General features: G+C 35.6%; 2 protein-coding genes and 1 pseudogene across 3 annotated transcripts; all 3 read left to right on the top strand.

Annotated features, from left to right (window-relative positions):
• The first annotated feature begins 1,131 nt into the window (after positions 1-1,131).
• LOC21404129 (cytochrome P450 82C4) lies at positions 1,132-3,047 on the top strand. The gene is made up of 2 exons (XM_010107787.2): positions 1,132-2,190; positions 2,418-3,047. Exons 1-2 carry the CDS (start codon positions 1,234-1,236, stop codon positions 3,045-3,047), a joined length of 1,587 nt encoding a protein of 528 aa, XP_010106089.1. The 5' UTR covers positions 1,132-1,233.
• A 3,072-nt stretch (positions 3,048-6,119) lies between these two features.
• LOC21404128 (cytochrome P450 CYP82D47) lies at positions 6,120-8,354 on the top strand. 2 transcript variants are annotated; one of them, XM_024172001.1, is made up of 2 exons: positions 6,120-7,121; positions 7,637-8,354. In XM_024172001.1, the coding sequence occupies exons 1-2, from the start codon at positions 6,147-6,149 to the stop codon at positions 8,168-8,170; spliced, it is 1,509 nt and encodes a 502-aa protein (XP_024027769.1). In that variant the 5' UTR covers positions 6,120-6,146; the 3' UTR covers positions 8,171-8,354. The 2 variants fall into 2 exon arrangements, with proteins under 2 accessions (XP_024027769.1, XP_010106088.2); XM_010107786.2 differs by having other exon boundaries at positions 7,550-8,353.
• Positions 8,355-15,501: 7,147 nt separating this feature from the next.
• Positions 15,502-17,455, top strand: LOC21404125 (annotated as a pseudogene).
• The last annotated feature ends 3,906 nt before the right edge of the window (positions 17,456-21,361 follow it).

Below are 21,361 nucleotides of genomic sequence, written 5' to 3'. Positions count from 1 at the left end.
TATTTTTCTCTCTCCTAATATAGTCCTTTAATTTTTTCAATAACACTTGCCATAAATATACTCCATCTAGATTTTTTTATATTATTAATTAACTATTTATGGAATATTAATTACTTTTCAACTCTCGAGACGAGACATTTCTTTTAACTTTTAGAAAATATTTTCTCTACACTTTATCAATTTAGAAAACTTGGAGTGTAAAAAAAAAAAAAAGGAAGCGTTAACAAGTAAATTGCATCCCTCCTGCCCATATCAACAAACTTGCTACTAGTAAGTTATATTCATAGAATCATATAGACAAGCAGGACGAGTAGTCTTGTCTTTATTTTATTTTATTTTTTATTTTATTTTTTTTGGCTCAAACAAAAAGGCGACAATTTGTATCCTCTTATATGAAAGAACGTGGCTGAGTGAGAAATATGAATGTTAAGCTAGCTATAGGATTGTATAGCCAATAAAAACAAAAAAGGCTAGCTATAAGATGAATTTCAATCGGTTTAACTAGGAAAAAACAAATACTAGTGGTACTCGTAGTACAATCTCAACCCAGTGATACACAAATTCATTCATATCGTTTCTTGCTTTCTTTCCTTTTTTTTTTTTTTTCCGAGTATCCTAAATTGATTTAAGTGTAAAATGACAATATTCTTGAAAGTTAAATTAATTGAGATAAAAAAAATACAGGTGAAATATTTATGATAAGTGTTAGTAAGTAATTAATGGAATATACATTAAGAAAGAAAAAATTTATTAATTTAAATAAACATGAAAAAGGACACAAATATCAGTCATTAATTAGATGAGTGTACCACATTATTAAAATGACGTGGTACATCTGGTGTACTGAATAATTAATTAGGATAAAATTAACGGAGAGAATTATTTTAATACATTAATATTAATACATTATGGAACTGTGTCCTAAATGCGCTATTCGATCGGGAAATTAAAAAAAAAAAAAAAAAAAAAAAAAAAAAAAAAGAAGGAGCTTGGACCGTCTGACCATGTATACAGTTATCTCGCCACCAACCATCATAAGAAAATAAGACATGATTCTTGCCTTAGACTAATTCAGTATGGCTCATGCTTCCAGTGGCGTCATTTGTTGTTGAGGTTGACTTATAAATAAAGGGCTCTTCCTTATAGTAATTCCAACTCTTAAACATTCTACTTGTTTTTTTTGGTTTTCTCTCTTTGTTAATTAAGACCATAAACATTCTCCTAGTTGACTTCATGGATATTCCTTCCCTCCAGGTTCTAATAACCCTTGCTCTTTTTGCTTCCTCAGTCATTCTCTACTATGCACTGCTCAGAAAAAAGAGCAAGCCGACTCGTATTACCCCTGGAGTTCAAGCTCCTGAGCCGGAGGGTGCATGGCCAATTATAGGCCACCTCCACCTCCTCGGCGGCGGTGATCAGCTCCTCTACCGGACCCTCGGCGCTATGGCCGACAACTACGGCCCCGCGTTCAACATCCGACTCGGAAGCCGCCGCGCATTCGTCGTGAACAGCTGGGATGTGGCCAAGGACTGCTTCACTGCCAACGACAAGGCGCTGGCTTCCCGCCCCACCACCGTCGCCGCCAAGCACATGGGTTACAACTACGCCGTCTTCGGCTTCGCGCCCTACAGCCCTTTCTGGCGCGAGATGCGGAAGATCGCCACCCTCGAGCTCCTCTCCAACCGGCGCCTCGAGATGCTCAAGCACGTCAGGATCTCCGAGATCGACACCGGGATCCAGGACCTGTACGACAGGGTCCAAAACGGCGCGCATCCCGTCGTCGTTGAGCTGAGCCGGTGGTTGGACGAGCTGACGCTCAACATGGTGGTGAGGATGGTGGCAGGAAAGCGGTATTTCGGGGCGTTGGCCGAGTGCAACGGGGACGAGGCGCAGCGATGCCAGAAGGCGATCTGTGAGTTTTTTCATTTGATAGGGATATTTGTGGTGTCGGACGCGCTTCCGTTTCTGTGGTGGCTGGATTTGCATGGCCATGAGAGGGCGATGAAGAGGACGGCCAAGGAGTTGGATGCTATTCTTGGAGGGTGGCTGGAGGAGCATCGTCGGAGGAGGGCTTCTAAAATGGCTGATTCAGATCAGGACTTCATTGACGTTATGTTGTCGCTTCAGGAAGGAGGAGAGCTTTCCAATTTTCAGTATGATGCGGATATTAGCATCAAGTCTACATGTCTGGTATGTTGGATAAATTAACATATGTAGCTGACAATTTGAATTTGTAGCTTAACTACCATTAAAAGCCGCAACTAGTGGGATATATATATATATATATATATATATATTGTGAGCTAACGTGGTTGTTGCTTTTTTTTACTATTCTCTTTTCTCATGGTACACTTTTTTTAACCATTTCTGCGGAGCTATATAATTAAATATGGTAATTATACTTTCATTTTGTACAGGCGCTTATACTAGGAGGAAGCGATACCACAGCAGGCACACTGACATGGGCGATATCACTCCTCCTCAACAACAGCCACGCCTTAAAGAAAGCACAACAAGAGTTGGACATCGAAGTAGGCACGAATCGACTAGTTGACGATTCAGACATTAAAAACCTCGTCTATCTTCAAGCCATTATCAAAGAAACCCTCCGTCTCTACCCAGCCGGCCCACTTCTCGGGCCCAGGGAAGCCTTAGAAGACTGCACCGTATCCGGCTATCATGTGCCAGCTGGCACCCGCTTAGTGGTCAACGTGTGGAAGATTCAACGTGACCCGACGGTTTGGTCAAACCCAGAGGCTTTTGAACCGGAGAGGTTTCTGACGACCCATGCCCACGTGGACGTTAGAGGGCAGCAATTCGAGCTCATTCCTTTTGGGTCGGGTCGAAGGTCTTGCCCCGGCGCGTCGTTCGCACTCCAAGTGCTCCATCTGACGCTGGCGCGTCTGCTTCAAGCCTTCGAGTTCTCCAACCCATTGGATGGGCGGCCTGTGGACATGACCGAGAACCCAGGTTTGACCATCCCCAAGGCCCACCCACTGGAGGTTCTCCTCAGCCCTCGCCTCCCTCGGGAGCTCTATGGCGTTTGAAAGTTATTATTTTGTAAGACTTTTGAGAGATGCGTTGATTTGAATAAATAAATATGTATCAGATTACGTCATGTTAATTATTTACCTGATCATATGAGAAACCATCTATATTATACAGAACATTTTTCATGAAATTAAACCAAGTGCTTTAAACGAAACAATACATATATGCAAGTAAATTTATTAACTTCATGGGAATATACAAGCCTGTGACATTCATGCAGTCCAATAAAATTCATTAATATGAAATATGATCATCCATTAGAAAAAAAATTTCAACAGATAATCCAATCTTATAATATTGACGAAAGTGCGCAAAATCAGACGAATTTCCATGATGCTAGGCTTAAAAATATCGTCTCACACTATATAGTAATATCTTTTGTGAATGATTAACAGATAGGCCGTAGAAGATCCTCCCTATAAATATATATATATAAAAAAAAAACAAATATGAGAAGAGTCCACAAGATCAGCATTCCGGAAAACATACTTGTCAAAGAAAGAAGGATGCCGATAGAATTAAAAAAAAAATTAGAAATTTCGGAAAACGATTCCACAGCTAACTAGTGCCAAATGATTCCTCATACATGCATATATAATAGAAGTTAAGCTAGCTTCTAGTTATCTAGCATGAGTATATTTGAAACTTTATTAAATTCTTAAAAGCATTGCTTGTAAGCTTCCGTCGTATGTGGTTAATTAATAATATCGCGAATTATTTATGTATTACATCACATGTGATACCTAGTATAAATCAGTCTGGAGATAATATTTAGACCATTTAGATATTTAGATTGCGGTCTCGTAAAGATAATAATGAAAATGATATATATACTTTTTTATATCCTGTTAATTGACATGTAATCTGTTACTCTATTAAATATATCTGTTAATTGACCTTGTCATTTGAGCCTCAACACAAGTTTCAATGGTGAATTTACCTTTGAAAATGCATGAGTCTGGATCTTTATCCCTTATTCTTTTAACAAACTAAAAAGATTATGAATCAAGAGTAACAAATAAAAATCTTGACCCATACACTTTTAAGGGGTATTTATTAAGATTATCCCCTATATTTAGAATCAATATGAAAAGTGGGTATGTGATTCAAGTTAATTACACAAGTCCTTATGGTGTACTCCTAACACAAGTAAGGAGAGTAAAAATTGTGCTATCCAATTTTCTGTTGCCTCATATTTATAAAGTTTTAAGAGAGCTCTTTACTTTATCTTAAAGTCAAAATAATAGAAGATTGGTTATCATTTATATACTTTTCTATTTAATTTTAGAAACACAAATTCTCTCTCTCTCTCTCTCTTAAAACCAGCCGCTTGATATCACTGTGGTTGGCGTCCAATGCTGCTAGGAGAAGGAGACATTTTCTCTTTTTATCCGGCTTTCAATTGTGATTTAAATTCAAATTCAAATTCAATCAAAGTCAAACTTTAATTTTCTTTTGAATTTAATTGGATAACTTGTCAAATAAGTAAACCAAATAACTTAGAGAAAAGGCAACTAAATCCTAGAGGGATTCTTCCTTATGCCACACGCCTCTGCACCTCCCTGTGCCACACGCCTCTGCATCTCCATGTGCCACACGCCTCTGCACCTCCCTGTGCCTGGGTGTGTGGCCTCCTGTAGTCCACTACAGTGTGTTACAAAATTAATTAATTCAAATAATCATATTATTTGTTTCAAAATTAATTAATTCAAATAATCGCATTATTTGTTTCAAAATTAATTAATTCAAATAATCACATTATTTGTTCTAAAATTAATTAATTCAAATAATCACATTATTTATTTTGATTGATATTAATTCCCCATAATTCATATTGTCTTCCAAATATTACAAGAATGATGTGGGAACTCATGGACTTATAATTCTAAGCTTCAATAAAATTAATAATTAATTAAACTTTTTAGTTAATTAACTAATTTTATTAATTTCAAGAGTTACTCGACTATAGACTTGGACTTGTACTGTCAAAATTATTGACATCCGGGCCAGCGTTAAAATATTTCCAACAAAACGTAGAAATTACGGAACCCCACTACAAATCAAACAAACCTCTTTTGATTAGTACTTTGTCCGAAGATAACAACTCCCATTCCAAAACTCCATTATAATCTACAAGACTACAATCATGGAGTTTCTTTTCCGTCTTTTAGACACTGCCATAAATTCAAGGCCGTCTGAGTTTTACCAAAATTGCAATATGGCTTCTTTACTACTTCCACATGATCTAACTGCTGTCATGGCAGGACTAATATTATGTGCCATAGTCTTTATTTACTATTTCTTAACACGTATGTGGGGAATTGGCAAGGGCAAAGCACCACCTGAAGCCTCAGGAGGTTGGCCATTATTTAGTCACCTTTCTTTGTTAAAAGGACCTAAGCCATCCCATATAAACTTGGGTGCCATGGCCGCCGTATGTGGACCATTCTTCACCATCCGAATCGGGTCATCTAGTTTATGTTCGTTCTCCGAATTGACAGTTGCTTAAATATGTGATATTTGCAAAACTAGTAGTATGCCTAGTATAAATCAGTCTCAAGATTATATTTAGACCATTTAGATATTCAGATTGGAGCCTCGTAAAGAGAATAATAACAATGATACGTATACTTTTTCTATCCTTAATTTATCTGAATCCGGATTCAGCAAAAAAAAAAAAAAAAAAAAAAAACAGAGAGAGAGAGAGAGAGAGAGAGAAATCTCTGAATCCGGACAATTACTTTAGAGATGATTTCAAAACTGGAAATTGACATGTCATCTGTTAAATCTATTAATATATCCGTCACTTTAAGGATAAGATCCTCCTAATCTTTATGGTATATAAAAAATAGTTAATTAAGCTTTCATCCTAATACTAATTTCCTTTTCAATGTTAAGTGCTTACTACAAGATAATGTTTGCTAGCATATAAAGTAGTTTGAGCATTTTGCAAAAGACAGCATAAGTGGGCCCGGCGTTACAATTTTTTCAAACAAAAAGAAGAAAAAACGGAACACCATTATAAATCAAACAAACCCTTTTTCGCTAAGTTTGCCCAAAGATAACATTTCAACACCATTCAAAAGTCCATTATAATGTACAAGACTACAATCATGGAGTTTCTTCTCCGTCATATAGACACTGCCGTAGCTGGATTTTTGGCCATACTACTATTTCTCTACTCAGTCCAAAAAAGATCATCTAGACTCAGAAGAAACGACAGCAGAATATCACCACCTGAAGCCGCTGGCAGGTGGCCTATAATCGGACATCTCCATCTACTAGGAGGATCTCAACTTCCCCATATAACTTTGGCAAACTTGGCTGATAAATATGGACCGATCTTCACAATCCACATAGGTGTTCATCCAACTTTGGTAATAAGCAGCTGGGAATCTGCGAAAGAGTGCTTCACAACCCACGATTTGGCTGTTTCAACACGTCCCAAGCTCATTTCATCAGAAATCTTGGGATGGAACTACGCCAGCTTTGGTTTTGCCCCGTACGGCCCTTACTGGCGAGAAATACGGAAAATAACGACCTCGGAGCTACTCTCAAACAAACGCCTGGAAAAACTCAGGCACGTTCGAGAGTCCGAGGTTGAGAGCTTTGTGAAAAATCTTTACAAGTTGTGGACCAAGAGGGAGACGGGCTCGGACCGTGTGATGGTAGAGATGGGGAAGCGGATTGGGGACGTAAATCTGAACGTGGCACTCAGAGTAGTCGCCCGGAAGAGGTACTTTGATGACGATTCGAGGGATGAGAAAGAGGCGCGGCGATGCAAGGAGGCCATGAGGGAGTTCTTTCGTTTGACGGGGCTATTTTTGGTAGGGGACGCCATTCCTTTCCTGAGGTGGTTGGATTTGGGTGGATACGAGAAGGCCATGAAGAAAACGCACGACGAATTGGAGAGTATTGTTGAGGAATGGTTAGAGGAACATCGACAGAGGAGGGGTTCTGGTAACTTTGGTGGAGAGAAAGACTTCATGGATGTGATGCTTTCGAAGCTTGAGGAGTCCACTGATCTCTCTGGTTATGATGCTGATATCGTCAACAAAGCTACATGCATGGTAACTACTTTCGTGTTCTTTTTTTTTTCCCCTCAAACACATGACTAGTTGACAGTTGAAGAATGATAATTCTCATTTTTAGCATTTTTAAGATTAAGATTTAAGATTTAAGATTCCATTTCTCAATTAAAGTCTAGTACTCTAAATAGGTTTTGCTAATTTTGTGAAATTCAGAAAATGTCCTTTTTTTTTTTTTGAAAAATAAAAGTTGGCTTATGTAAATCCACAATCGATTTTTAGGACTGAAAAACATACATTGAAAAAGACCAGTTTTGCCCAGACCCATACTCAAAATATGTGAAAATTTGCGATACAGTTAAAAAAAAAAAAAAAAAAACTAAGCAGACAGACACTAACTTAAGCTTAATTGAGTAAATATTTGAAATAATTATTCTTTTTTTATTTATAATTTAATATTCTCTTTACAGAATATAATTTCAGGGGGAACTGATACAACTGCAGTAACCTTAACTTGGGCACTGAGTTTATTGCTAAACAACAAAAGTGTGCTGCAGAAGGTTCAAGAAGAATTGGACCTCCACGTTGGTAAGGAAAGACCGGTGAAGGAATCGGACATAAGCAACTTGGTGTATCTCCAAGCAGTGGTGAAAGAGACGCTAAGGTTGTACCCAGCTGGACCACTCTCAGGGATAAGAGAATTCTCCGAGGACTGCACCATAGGAGGCTACCACGTGCCTAAAGGAACCCGACTGATTACCAACCTTTGGAAGATCCAAACGGACCCCAAAACATGGTCCGATGATCCGTTGGAGTTCAAGCCGGACAGATTCCTCACCACACACAAGGATGTTGATGTTAAGGGCAAGCATTTCGAGCTTATCCCTTTTGGCGCCGGAAGAAGGTCCTGCCCTGGGATGACTTATGGCCTGCAAATGACGCACTTGGTGATTGCTTGTTTGTTGCAAGCGTTCGATGTTTTCACCGATGGGCCGGTCGATATGACAGCTATATTTGGATTGACAAATGCTAAAGCCACTCCGCTTGAAGTTCTTGTCAAACCTCGCTTGTCTATTTCTCTCTACGAGTGATTATCATGTTAGATCCTAAATCACGACACTTAGTCGCATGGGTATATGTTTTTGGGGACTATACTGCATGAACATGTATGAGCCAATGCATGGGTCCCATTTGCTGTCGGATCTGCCTAGTAGTAAATGTTTAATTTGTATCGTACTTTATTTTTGTTTTCTTTCTTTGTGCTAAAGTTGTAGTTTACTTCACTGATGATAACAAATATAATTAACTAAGAAAGCTAACTAACTTCGTTTACACTTTGATGGCAAAAGAGGCGAAAAAAGCAACATAGATAGCTTTGGAGCTACTCAGTAAAAAAAAAAAAAAAAAAAAAAGATTCAAGTAAGGTATAGAAGAAAATCCGATATGCTTCCTGGATCTTTCTCTGTCTCGAATCCGGTAAATATTATAGAGTGATATAGTAGAGAAATATACATGTGCAACGGGATGACGTTAAGAGCAATTTAATTTTGATCTCACCTTTGGCGGTGGAACACGGTCATTATCTGCCTCCAAATGGCGCATGCACCTGTGATTTTTGTTGCTGTTCCCAGCGATGTTTTGACAGATGGACTGCTCGATCACATGACATCTATCTTTGTACTAACAAATGTCAAAGCAACTAGCTCTCTTGAAGTTTTATTTTGTCAAACCTCGGTTTTGTAAATCGCGACACGTGAGCATATGGTCATGACAGTGAAGCGGTATATTCTGAGTTTTCTGTGGTTGCACTATCATATGTGCAATATTGTTTGCCGTCAATGGAAGTTATAAATCTGCAAGTACCTTCTGAGCATATAACTATTGCTTTATTGTTTTTATTCCCCAAATATATGTTGCTTAAGTCCAATACTAAAGAGACATGCATGAGACACCTAAATGGCACCCAGTACTTACAGAAACGCCTAAAGATAAACTTCAGCCCACTAATTTCCTCAACAGCCACCTGTGTCCTCCATCATTAATAACATTCCACTCCCTGCCGAGGCTTTATAGTTAGCGATTACCACCTCTCAACGGCAAAGCTAGGCATCTTTTATAAACACGACATTATGCCCTCCTCTTTAAATTAATGAAAACGTCTTTATTTACTATTTCTTAACAAACCTCTTTTGCATGCTTCATATTTCAATTTTCAAGGCTGTCTGAGTTTTACCAAAATTGCAATATGGCTTCATTACTACTTCCACATGAACAATCTGCTATCATGGCAGGATTAATATTATGTGCCATAGTCTTTGTTTTACTATTTCTTAACACGAATGTGGGGAGTTAGTAAAGGCACAACACCACCTGAAGCTTTGGGAGGTTGGCCATTATTTGGTCAACTTTCCTTGTCAAAAGGACCTAAGCCTCCCCACATAAATTTGGGTGCCATATTGGCCGACATATGTGGACCAATCTTCACCATCCGAATCGGGTCTCATCGAGGTTTGGTGGTGAGTCGCTCCGAGATGGCTAAGGAATGCTTTACCAGCAACGACTTGTCCTTAGCCTCACGTCCGAACTTGCTAGCCGCGAAGCGCGCACATTGGCTATAACTACGCCATGTTCGGTTTTGCACCTCATGCACTCTTTTGGCGCGAGATTCGTAAGATAGCCATGGTCGAGTTGCTCTCGAACCGCCGGCCTGAGCTTCTCAAACACATTCAAATCTCCAAAGTGGCATCTTTCGTTAAGGAGTTACCCAAACATTGTAGACTACCAAATTGTTCATTCGGGCCCAGTTTCGGCAGAGATGAAGTAATGGTTTTCGGACTGACTCTCAACATGATTCTCAGAATGCTCGCTGGGGAAGCGTTACTCTAATAATGCAATTATTGATAAAGAATAAGAATATTCTTAAAAAGGAAAGCCAGAATGTTGTCGGTGTTGTCAAAGTCATTACATACTCAATAATGTAATGTCATAAAATGGCTAAGCAACAAAGTTCATTAAAGCAAAATGCTCAGCATCACTCTTTTCTAATCATACAATTACAATATCAAGTATTGACAACGTCCACATCTGAAAAAAGATTGCGGTGAATGAGCTAACACATTAATCTTGTTGTGCTGTTTGTACCCGCGGGGGATGCGATTCCTTATCTCGGGTGGCTGGATTTAGGCGGCTATGAAAAGGCCATGAAGAAAACTGCAAAGGCTTTAGATGGTATTGTTGGTGAATGGCTTGAAGAGCATAAGCTGAATAGAGCAGAAATGAATAATGAAGGGAAAAAGGAACAAGACTTCATGGATGTGATGCTCTCTGTACTTCACGGTTCAGACCTTGGGGGTTTTTATGTTGATACAATCAACAAGGCCACAATTTTGTTACGCACAAAATTTTATTGTCTTATTATTATTACTAGTGGAAAAGCACTTGCATTCCTTAAATCTAACTTAATAATAAAAGAAAATAAATCAGACCTTGGGGGTTTTTATGTTGATACAATCAACAAGGCCACAATTTTGGTACGCACAAAATTTTATTGTCTTATTATTATTACTAGTTGAAAAGCACTTGCATTCCTTAAATCTAACTTAATAATAAAAGAAAATAAAATTTGAAAACTACACTTTAAAACTTTTGGCTACCAAATATGTTATTTGGTAGCAAAAAAACTAATTTTTGCTACCAAATCAACAATTTGGAGCAAAAATTTTTTTGTTCTGTAACAAATTTTTGATAGCAAAATATCATATGTAGCTACCAAATTCACTTTTGGTAGCCGAAAACTCACTAGACTTTTTTAAAAGTAAGATATTATGCTATAAAATAAATATTTTACTACTATTTTTATTGTGTTAGATATACTTAAAAACCATCTCCATTACATTATCGTATATCTTAAAAAAGATTATGATTAATCTCATATATATGTATATTATATGTATAACTACTTCATAACATGTATACTATGCATCATATAAACTCATGTACAATAAAAAGTTTGAATGCAACTTATTTACAAAATATAAATATACTACTTAATTGATAAAATGTAAATCAATTTGATTTGGTAGTATTAAATATGTTATTTTCACTTTTTCATGTTATGAAAAAAATAATAATAATAAAAGATAAGCAAACTTTTAATACTACATTTTAAAGACTTTTCGCTACCAAACATGTTATTTGGTAGCCAAAAAAATATTTTCGCTACCAAATCAACAATTTGGTAGCAAAGGTCTTATTCTGCTACTAAACTTTAGTAACAAAACCTAACATTTAGCTACCAAATTCATTTTAGTAGCCATAAACTAATTAGGCTATTTTGAAAGCTAGATATTATCTTTCAAAAATAATTTTTTCTCGTTTTACTTTTGTGAAAGTAATTTCATTTGCATGTGTTTTTATTTAATCTTTTTATCAATTATTGAAATAATTTTCTTTAAATGTGTCTCTCCTTAATTATTTTCCATCTAACTCCTGTTATGCCAAAAGTTATCTTTACGCATATTTTTTTTTCTACAGAGCTCCCATATAGCACTTTTCAAGCTACCATTTGGTAGCTGCACCTGCATTTCCTCCCCTCAAATCACACACACTTTTTTTTTTTTTTTTTACTTTTTCTATTATTATTATTTTTTAATGTTTTGTTCTTTTTTTTTTAATAATTTTTTTAGGAGTGTTTTGCTCTTCCCTAATCTTATTTTGTTATTTTGTTATGTTTTTTCTTATTTTGCCAAAGGCTTTTTTACAGTTAATCTTTTAACGGCTATCTTTACATCCAATCTAATATCTAACATATATAAAAGTAATTTTTTTCTTATTATTATTTTTTAATTTTTCCTCTTTTTCTTTTTTAATGTTTTTTAATTTTTTCTTCTTTTCTTTTACCTATTGTATTTTTTATTTCATTTGGTAGCCGCACCTGCACCTCCTCCCCTCAAACCACACACACCTTTTTTTTTCTTTTTACTTTTTCTATTTTTATTATTTTTTAATGTTGTTCTTTTTTTAAATTTTTTTAGGTTTGTTTTGCTCTTCCCTAATCTTATTTTGTTATTTTGTGATGTTTTTTCTTATTTTGTCAAAGGCTTTTTTTTATAATTAATCTTTTAACGACTCTGTATATCTAATCGAACATCTAACATATATAAAAGCAACTTTCTTCTTATTTTTTTTTTTCACTTTTCCTCTTTTCCTTTTTTTTAATGTTTTTTTAAATTTTTCTTCTTTTCTTTTACCTATTGTCTTTTTTATTTCTTTGGTAATATTCTTTTTCAATTTTTTAATATTGTCTTTTTGAAATACTTTCCTTTTTCTTACTTTTATTAAAATAATTCCTTTAAAAAATGTTTCTACTTTTGTTTTGTCAAAAACTCTTATGTAACTTTATTTTTTTAACTTTTCCTCTTTTCCTCCTTTTATTAAAATTTTTTTTTATTTTTTCTTCTTTTCTTTTGCTAATTGATTTTTTTTTTGTTTTTTTCCCTAACATTGTCTGTTAAATTCTTTTTACAATATCTTTCTTTGAAATACTTTCTTTTCCTTACTTTATTTTAATTAAAATAATTCATTTTATATCTATCCATGCATAAGGTTTTTTTTTTTTTTTTTTTTTTTTCCCTTAATAAAGTTTTTTTTTTTTTTTTTTTTTTTTTTTTTAAATAAAAACTCCTATATAACCTTAATTTTTTTCAATATGATTTTTTAAAATATTTTTTTTGTCTCTTTCTCCAATTGATGGACTTAACTTCTTAGGAGGCTACGTGTTTTGACGCGAGATAAAACTTATAAATTTATTTTCCACATACGTAGCTCCTGGCTCAATTAGTATATATAAGTACGCGTAAATGTATTAACTTTCTGGGAATATATTCATTCTTGTGAGATGTTCATGCAGTCCATGAAAATTCATTAAGATGAAATATGATCATCTATCAGAAACAAATTTTGAACAAGTAATCCAATCTTATCTTAAGGCTGGTGCGCAAAATCAGAGGAATTCCCATGGTACCCTGAAAAATATCGTCTCACAGTAGTTATATATTTTGTGAAATGATTAACAAGTAGACCGTAGAAGATCATATAAAAAAAATAATAATATAAGAAGATTCAAGAGTGCACAAGATTAGCATTCCGGAAGACAGACTTGTCAAAGAAAGAAGGACTAGGGGCGTAAGAAATCACTCCGAATCTGGCTAATCCGGCATACTTCATTCTACCCACCCCAAAATTTATGATTTTTTTCCCGGTTTTAAAAAGGGCAAACCCACACTGTTCGGGTAGAGATGCAGGTAGGAGAGGTTAGAGCTTGCACTTCCCCGACCCGACCAAACTAAAATGCGGGAGTTTAAAAATTTATATATTTATATTTATATTATATTAACTTTTATCAGAAACCCTACAAGATTCATATAAAAAGGCCATTTTCTTTTCTCTCACATATCTCGCCGCCTTTCCCTCAGATCTCCTCTTCTTTCGTCTCTTCTTTTCAGTTCTCTCAACTAAGAAATTAAGGGTGTAAAAAATCACCCCGAACTCGACTAACATGGCCTACTCAACCCTACTCACCCTGAAATTTGTGGTTTTCTTTTTTTTTTCGGTCTTAAAAATAGCATACCTACACTGTATGGATAGGGGCGTGGGTACGGGAAGTTAGAATCCGCACTTTCCCGACTCTTCCGATAGCCCCAAATAAGGGGGTATACGAGAGAAATTTCCTTAAAAAAAATTAGAAATGTTCGGGACATGATTCCACAGCTAACTACCACAAGTGATTCCTCGTATATGCATATATAATAAAAGGAGTTAAGCTAGCTTCTAACTATCTAACATGGGTACATTCGAAACTTTATTTAATTTAATAGCAATATTTATAATAGTGGCAATATTATTTATGTATTACATTACATATACATGCCTATATACCTAGTATAAATCAATCTCAAGATAATTTAGTTCGTTTTTTTTTTTTTTTTTTTTTTTTTTTTGTTGAGAATAAGATAATTCAGATCATTTACATATCTATCCTTGTTTCTATAGTGGTGGAAAAACACTTTAAAGATAAGATCCACCAAATCTTTATGGTATATAAAATACGTCGTTTATTAAGCTTTATCATAGAAGACAACCTAAGTGGGATCGATGGTAGACGACATCGGGCCCGGCGTTACAATTATTCAAACAAAAAGAAGAAATCACAGAACACCACTATAAATCAAACAAAGCTCTTTTGACAAGTACTTTGTCCAAAGATAACAAATCCCATTTCGAAACTCCATTATAATCTACGTACAAGACTACAATCATGGGGTTTCCTCTCCGTCATTAATTAGACACTGCCATAACTGGATATTTTCTTCAAACTACTATTTTTCTACTTAGTCCAAAGGAGATCATCTAGACTCGGAAGAAACGACAGCAGAAAATCACCACCTGAACCCGCTGGCAGAATATATTTGCTTATTCGTACATCTGTGATTATTTGTCTATATGGGTATTATTTGTTTTATCTTACAAATGAGAATCAAGGTAGTAAGTGCCTTAAATTGAATGAAACAGCTTTTGCTATAAGATATATTTTATTTTAATTTGGTAAGATCACAATATATATCCAATAAAAACATTTTGTACACTTTTGCGTATAATTTTGAAGTTTTAAGTTTTTTAAATTCAGAAAAATTGTCAATTCACAACCGATATTTTTCCTCTCCATCTAACAACAGCACAAAATGAACAGCCTAGAAACGACAAGCAAAACAAACCAATTAAAACCACCAAATTAAAGTCTATACTGTTAGTTAATATGAGTGGCTGGTTGTCAAAAATATAGGCTGCACACTTATGTTAAATCCAAAAGCAAAAGTCATAAAGGGAGAAGAAGAAGAGAGCATAAAAAATAGTGTTGACTTTAAGAAGTGAACCTAGCTGTTTACAGTTGATTCACGCGTAGAAGAAGGGGAGACAACGGCTATAGATACAAGCCTTCTCTTATTTGGCTGAACTCCGTTATCAATTATAATTTTCTTTTATTTATTTTTTGTATTGAATAATTATTTTGTCGGGTTTGTCCGTTGCATATAATACTGTTCATCTATACTATACTATTCACATATACAGTACTATTTAAGTGTATGGTACTATTTACAAGTACTGTTCACAGTAAAGTTATTTTTGAGTGGGAAATACCCCATTTTTCCCAACATACAAATTCAATAAACCTCTCACATCACAAAAGCTAGCCTTCAACAATGTGTCTCCGCGAATCACGGCCAACCTTATCGTCTTTTAACCTATTTACATACCACATAATTCAGAATCAAGGGAGACCATATATTATATATATGATATAAATATATATATATATATATAGTAAATAGTTTTTTTTTTTAAATTATTATTTCCAATTCTAAACCATGGAGTTCTCCATTACCCATGAGTACTACTCAATTTCTCCGTTCACCATCTCTATAATATTTCTGCTGATAATCTTTTTCCTTTCTCTGAGATGGGTATCTAAGAATTACGCCCAAAGTAACACAACAAAAATAATTAAGTTACCACCAGAGCCAAGCGGTGCATGGCCTCTAATAGGTCATCTTCTCCTCTTAAGAAAACCAAAACCTCTCCACATAACGTTGGGAAACATTGCGGACGAGTACGGACCGCTCTTCACAATCAAGCTCGGAGTTCACCGCGTTCTCGTCGTCAGTAGATGGGATATGGCTAAAGAGTGCCTAGCCACTAACGACAGAGTTTTCGCCAACCGACCAAAGTCGTCCCTTGCTTTAGAGATTCTGGGATACGACTTCACCATGATGGGGTTCAGCTTCTACGGCCCTTACTGGCGCCAAGTCCGCAAGATTGCCATCACCGAACTCCTTTCCACCAACCGCGTCGAAATGCTCAAGCACGCCCGAGAATACGAGGTTAGTTCTGCCATTAAGGAGATTCATGATTTATGGATCAACAACAACAAAACTGAAGTGCTAGTAGATATGAAGAGATGGTTTAGTGACATAAATACGAACGTGATATTAAGAATGTTGGTGGGGAAACCATTCGTAGTCCGTGGACCTGATTCATCATTGCCGGCGGTGAAGGCAGATGAGAATGAACGGTGCCGAAAGGCTATGAGGGATTTCTTTAATCTTGCCGGGGATTTCCCAATCGGGGAGGCTCTTCCGCTTTTGAGATTTTTAGATTTGGATGGAAAGGAGAAGGCCATGAAGCGGACTGCGAAAGTTTTAGATGATTTTGCGCAAGACTGGTTAGATGAGCATAAGGAGAAGAGAAGATCCGGAGATTATCATGATCAGGTTGAGAAAGACTTTATGACCACAATGCTCTCTGTTCTCGATCACCATGAAGAGATTCGCTCGCCTTATGGTTCGGATAAAATAATAAAAGCTACATGTCTGGTACATTTCTCCTTTTCTTTCTAGGAGTCCTCTTATAATCGCTTTGTTAATAACTTATATATAGTTAAAAGATCTCAATCTTTACTATAAGGAAAAAAGAGTGGCTATATTAGAGTTCTAGGTGTGATTTTGCTAATTCAATTCCTGTTTGGAACAAAATTGAACTGATCAATTTATCATGACTTGCAATATTTGTAAAACTTCTCGACAACAACCGTTGCAGTCTCTCACTTTGGGAGCCACAGACACCTCAACCATAACCTTAACATGGGCTCTCACATTGCTACTCAACAACCGTGAAGTACTAAAAAAGGCTCAAAAGGAGTTAGACCATAATAGAAGTTAGACCAGAATATCGGAAGAGAAAGGCAGGCGAATGAATCAGACATCAAGAACCTTCCTTATCTCCATTCCATAATCAAGGAAACACTGCGACTCTACCCTGCAGGACCACTCCTAATACCATACGAGTCCATGGAAGACTGCACTGTCGGCGGCTATCACATACCCGCTGGCACACGTGTTCTCATTAATGTCTCTAAAATTCAGAGAGATCCACACGTGTGGCCCGACCCCGACAAATTTCTGCCTGAAAGATTCCTTACTAGTGCCAAAAATTGTGATGTTAGGGGCCAGAATTTTGAATTGATACCGTTTGGAAGTGGTAGAAGAATTTGTCCTGGAGTGACACTGGGTCTTCAAGTGATGCTACTTACTCTAGCGAATTTGCTACAAGGTTTTGATATTGCAACCCCATTAGATGAGCCACTCGACGTGAGTGAGACTTCTGGAATGACCAACCTTAAGGCCGGCCAACTTGATGTACTCCTTATTCCTCGCCTTTCCCATGAAATCTATGGATAAAATGTCCTTGCCTATTCTATAGTACAGTACCATTTTGGAAAGTCGGTCCCTTGATGCTGTGGCTATAGCATATAAGACAATAAATAAGAGTTGCAATTTTTCTGGAAGAAATCATGATTTGTAGCTGATGATTTAATACACACAAACACACACGCGCATACACACTAATATATATGTATGTATATGTGTGTGTATATATATATATATATATGCATGCAAAGAGGAAAAAATACACCTTCATATTGTTCGAGATCAGCCGCCCGCCACCTTAACTTCAAGGAAATATGAATTCATAACTCATGTACATCAACAGTCTAGCCGTTCACGGCCCGGATCGAGAGTCAACAGTCGATGGTTGAAATTCTAAAACAAAGGTTGAATAATTGACGAGCCCGTTTGGTTCATGGATTACAACTATGAGATTAGAATAATGTGTGTGTAACGTGTATTTTTTATGAGAGAAAATACTGTAGCGAACCATGAACCATGATTCGAATCAGGGAACGAATCCTCCAACCAAATGGGCTCGTAATGATTGGCAATTAGTTATGTGTTTTTCTTTTAAATCATTACAATTGCTTTGTCAGAAGCACAAATTGGATAAGTGCATTTATACGTGCGCACGGGGGCAATACAAAATGAAATGACAGTAAATACAAGAAAAAAGGTATTTTATATATTCAAACGACATTAATGTTATAAAAAACAAGACCCCGACAAAATCATAGAAACGGTCCTATAATTAAAATAATACCAAAAATTACATCCACGATAAAACTTGAAACGAAAATTTGTGGGGAAACGACATTAAAGCATGAAAACGATACCAAAATATTAGGACATAAAAATGAAAAAACAATATCTAGGCAAAATACATTAATTACAACGAAGAAAGGACCAAAGGAAGTGAAACAACCGTTAATACCTAAAAAGTACAAAGAAAGAAAGGTAGAAAAGCATTAGAGAGACAAACGATATTGACATGAGCATGACACGAGCTAGGCACAGAACAGTGACATTAATGGTTAAAAAAAAATGAAATTTCAATAAAAAAAAAGGCAATAGCAGTAGAAACGACATTAAATTAACCAGTTTTCTCTTTTATTTAATTTATTCATTTTTTTAAAAGCTTATCAAATCACAACACCGTAGAAGATTTGCTAGTACTGTGGCCATGTTCTTTTATACTTGAACCGTTGTTGCTGTTATCATCATCATTAGCATCGTCATCATCATCATCATTGGCGTTTGAAAATTATTAACTATCATTGGCTTTTGAAAATTATTAACCTGTAAGACTTTTGAGAGATCCATTTTGATTTGAATAAATATGCATCAAATTGAATCATGTTACTTATTTATCTGATCATATGAGAAATCATCTATATTATAAAGAAAGTTTTCAATGAATTAAATTATTAAACCAAGTGCTTTAAATGAAACTATATGTATATATATCTATATCTAATCTAACAATACATAAAAGAGTCAACCTCTTGTAATAATACTCTTCTATGGAGTTGCCACGGCCTCTACTCCTCCCCCACTTTTTATTTTTTTTCCTTCTTTACTTTTTTATCTTTAGTCTTTTTATCTTTAAACATTTTACTTTTTTATTTTTTTTAATCTTTTTACAGTTTAATTTTTAACGTGAATTTTTTTAAAAATAATTTTTTGCACTTTACTCCTATGAAAGTAATTTCATTTGCATGTGTTTCTATTTATTTATTTTTTTTGACCAATTATTGAAATAATTTTTTTCAAATGTGTCTCCACTTAACTATTTTTCATCTAATTTCTGTTATGCCAAAAGTGATCTTTACACATTTTTTTATACAATGCTCCCATATAGCACTTTCCAAGCTGTTATTTGGTAGCCCCGCATCCTTCCTTCCAACCCCCCACCACCCACGTTTTCTTTTTACTTTTTGTATTCTTATTATTTTTTAATGTTTTGTTGTTTTTTTAATTTTATGAATATTTTTTATAGTTTAATTTTTTTAGATGTGTTTTGCTCTTTCCTTATCTTATTTTGTGATTTTGTTATGTTTTTTATTATTTTGATAAAGGCTTTTATATAGTTTAATTTTTTAAGGGCTATCTATACATCTAGTCTAACATCTAACATATATAAAAGCAGCTTTCTTCTAATTAATTATAATATAATTAATTAAAATAATTCCTTTCAAATGTCTCCATGCACATGCATATGTTTTTTTTTTTATTATAAAAACTCCAATATAACCATAATTTTTTTTTCAATATGATTTTAAAATTTTTTTTTTTTCTCTTACTCCAATTAATGAACTTAACTTCTAAGTGCTACGTGATTTAACGCGAGATAAAACTTATAAAGTTATTTTCCGCGTGCATCTCAACTAGTATATATAAGTACACGTGAATTTATTAATTTCCTGGGAATATATACAGCCTCGTGAGATATTCCTGCGGTCCAAGAAAACTCATTAACATGAAATAAGATCATCTATCAGAAACAAATTTTCAACAAGTAATCCAATCTTATCTTAAGGCTTGTGCGCAAAACAAGAGGAATTCCCATGATGTGCTAGGCTGAAAAATATCGTCTCAGGTTATATATTTTGTGAAATAATTAACAGGTAGACCGTAGAAGATCCTCTTCATAAAATTAAAAAAATAATAATAATATAAGAAGAGCCAAGAGTGCACAAGATCAGCATTCCGAAAAACAGACTTGTCAAAGAAAGAAGGACGTCCATCCTATGCCGGCCATATTGTCACGCCTAGAGGCAGCCATGAATATCAATATTAAAAAATTAGAAATGTTCGGGAAATGATTCCTCGTTTATGCATATAATAAAAGGTGTTAAGCTTGCTTCTAACTATCTAACATGGGTACATTCGAAACTTTATTGTTGAGGGATGGTTGGAGGAACATCGGCAGAGGTAGGAATCTGGTAACTTTGGTGAAGAAAAAGACTTCATGGATGTGATGCTTTCGATCCTTGATGAGTCCAATGATCTCTCTGATTATGATGCCGATTTCGTCAACAAAGCTACATGCATGGTAACTACTCTTTTTTTTCCCTTCCCCAAACACCTTTAACCAATTGAACTCACTCACTTGACTATTTGACAGTGGAAGAATAATGACAATTATTGTTATTAGTATTTTTAAGATTTAAATTAAGATTCAAGATAAAATATCCATTTCTCAATTAAAGTCTACTAATTCAAATAGATGTCGGAAATTTTGCCAAATTAGTGCTGAAGAAGGTACAAGACGAATTGGACCTCCACGTTGGTAAGGAAAGACTAGTGAAGGAATCGGACATAAGCAACTTGGTATATCTTCAAGCAGTGGTGAAGGAGACGCTAAGGTTGTACCCAGCAGCACCACTCTCAGGACCAAGAGAATTCTCCTAGGACTGCGCCAGAGGAGGGCTACCAACCTAAAGAAACCCGACTGATTACCAACCTTTGGAAGATCCAAACAGACCCTAGAACATGGTCCAATGATCCGTTGGAGTTCAATCCAGAGAGATCCCCGCCGCGAACAAGGATGTTGACTTTAAGGGCAAGCATTTCGAGCTTATCCCTTTTGGCGGCAGAAGAAAGTCCTGCCCTGAGATGACTTATGGCCTGCAAATGACGCACTTGGTGATTGATGGCTTGTTGCAAGCGTTTGATGTTTTCACCGATTGGCCGGTCGAAATGACAGCTATATTTGGATTGACAAATGCTAAAGCCACTCCGCTTGATGTTCTTGTCAAACCTCGCTTGTCTATTTCTCACTACGAGTGATCATGTTATAGAGCCTAAATCACGACATTTTGATCGTAATTGTGTATGTATGTTTTGGGGACTATATTGCATGAACATGGAGCCCATGCATGCGTCCCATTGCAGTCGGATCAGGCTCGTAGTTTTGTGTTTCTTCTCCTTAACAGTTGCTTCAATTATGTGATATTTGTAAAACTAGCTGTGACCAAGAGCAAGTAACTTTTCAAA

The sequence above is a fragment of the Morus notabilis genome, unplaced genomic scaffold, assembly GCF_000414095.1.
Source record: "Morus notabilis unplaced genomic scaffold, ASM41409v2 Scaffold630, whole genome shotgun sequence".
Classification (NCBI taxonomy): domain Eukaryota; kingdom Viridiplantae; phylum Streptophyta; class Magnoliopsida; order Rosales; family Moraceae; genus Morus; species Morus notabilis.
This window is presented reverse-complemented; position numbering and strand designations above follow the sequence as displayed.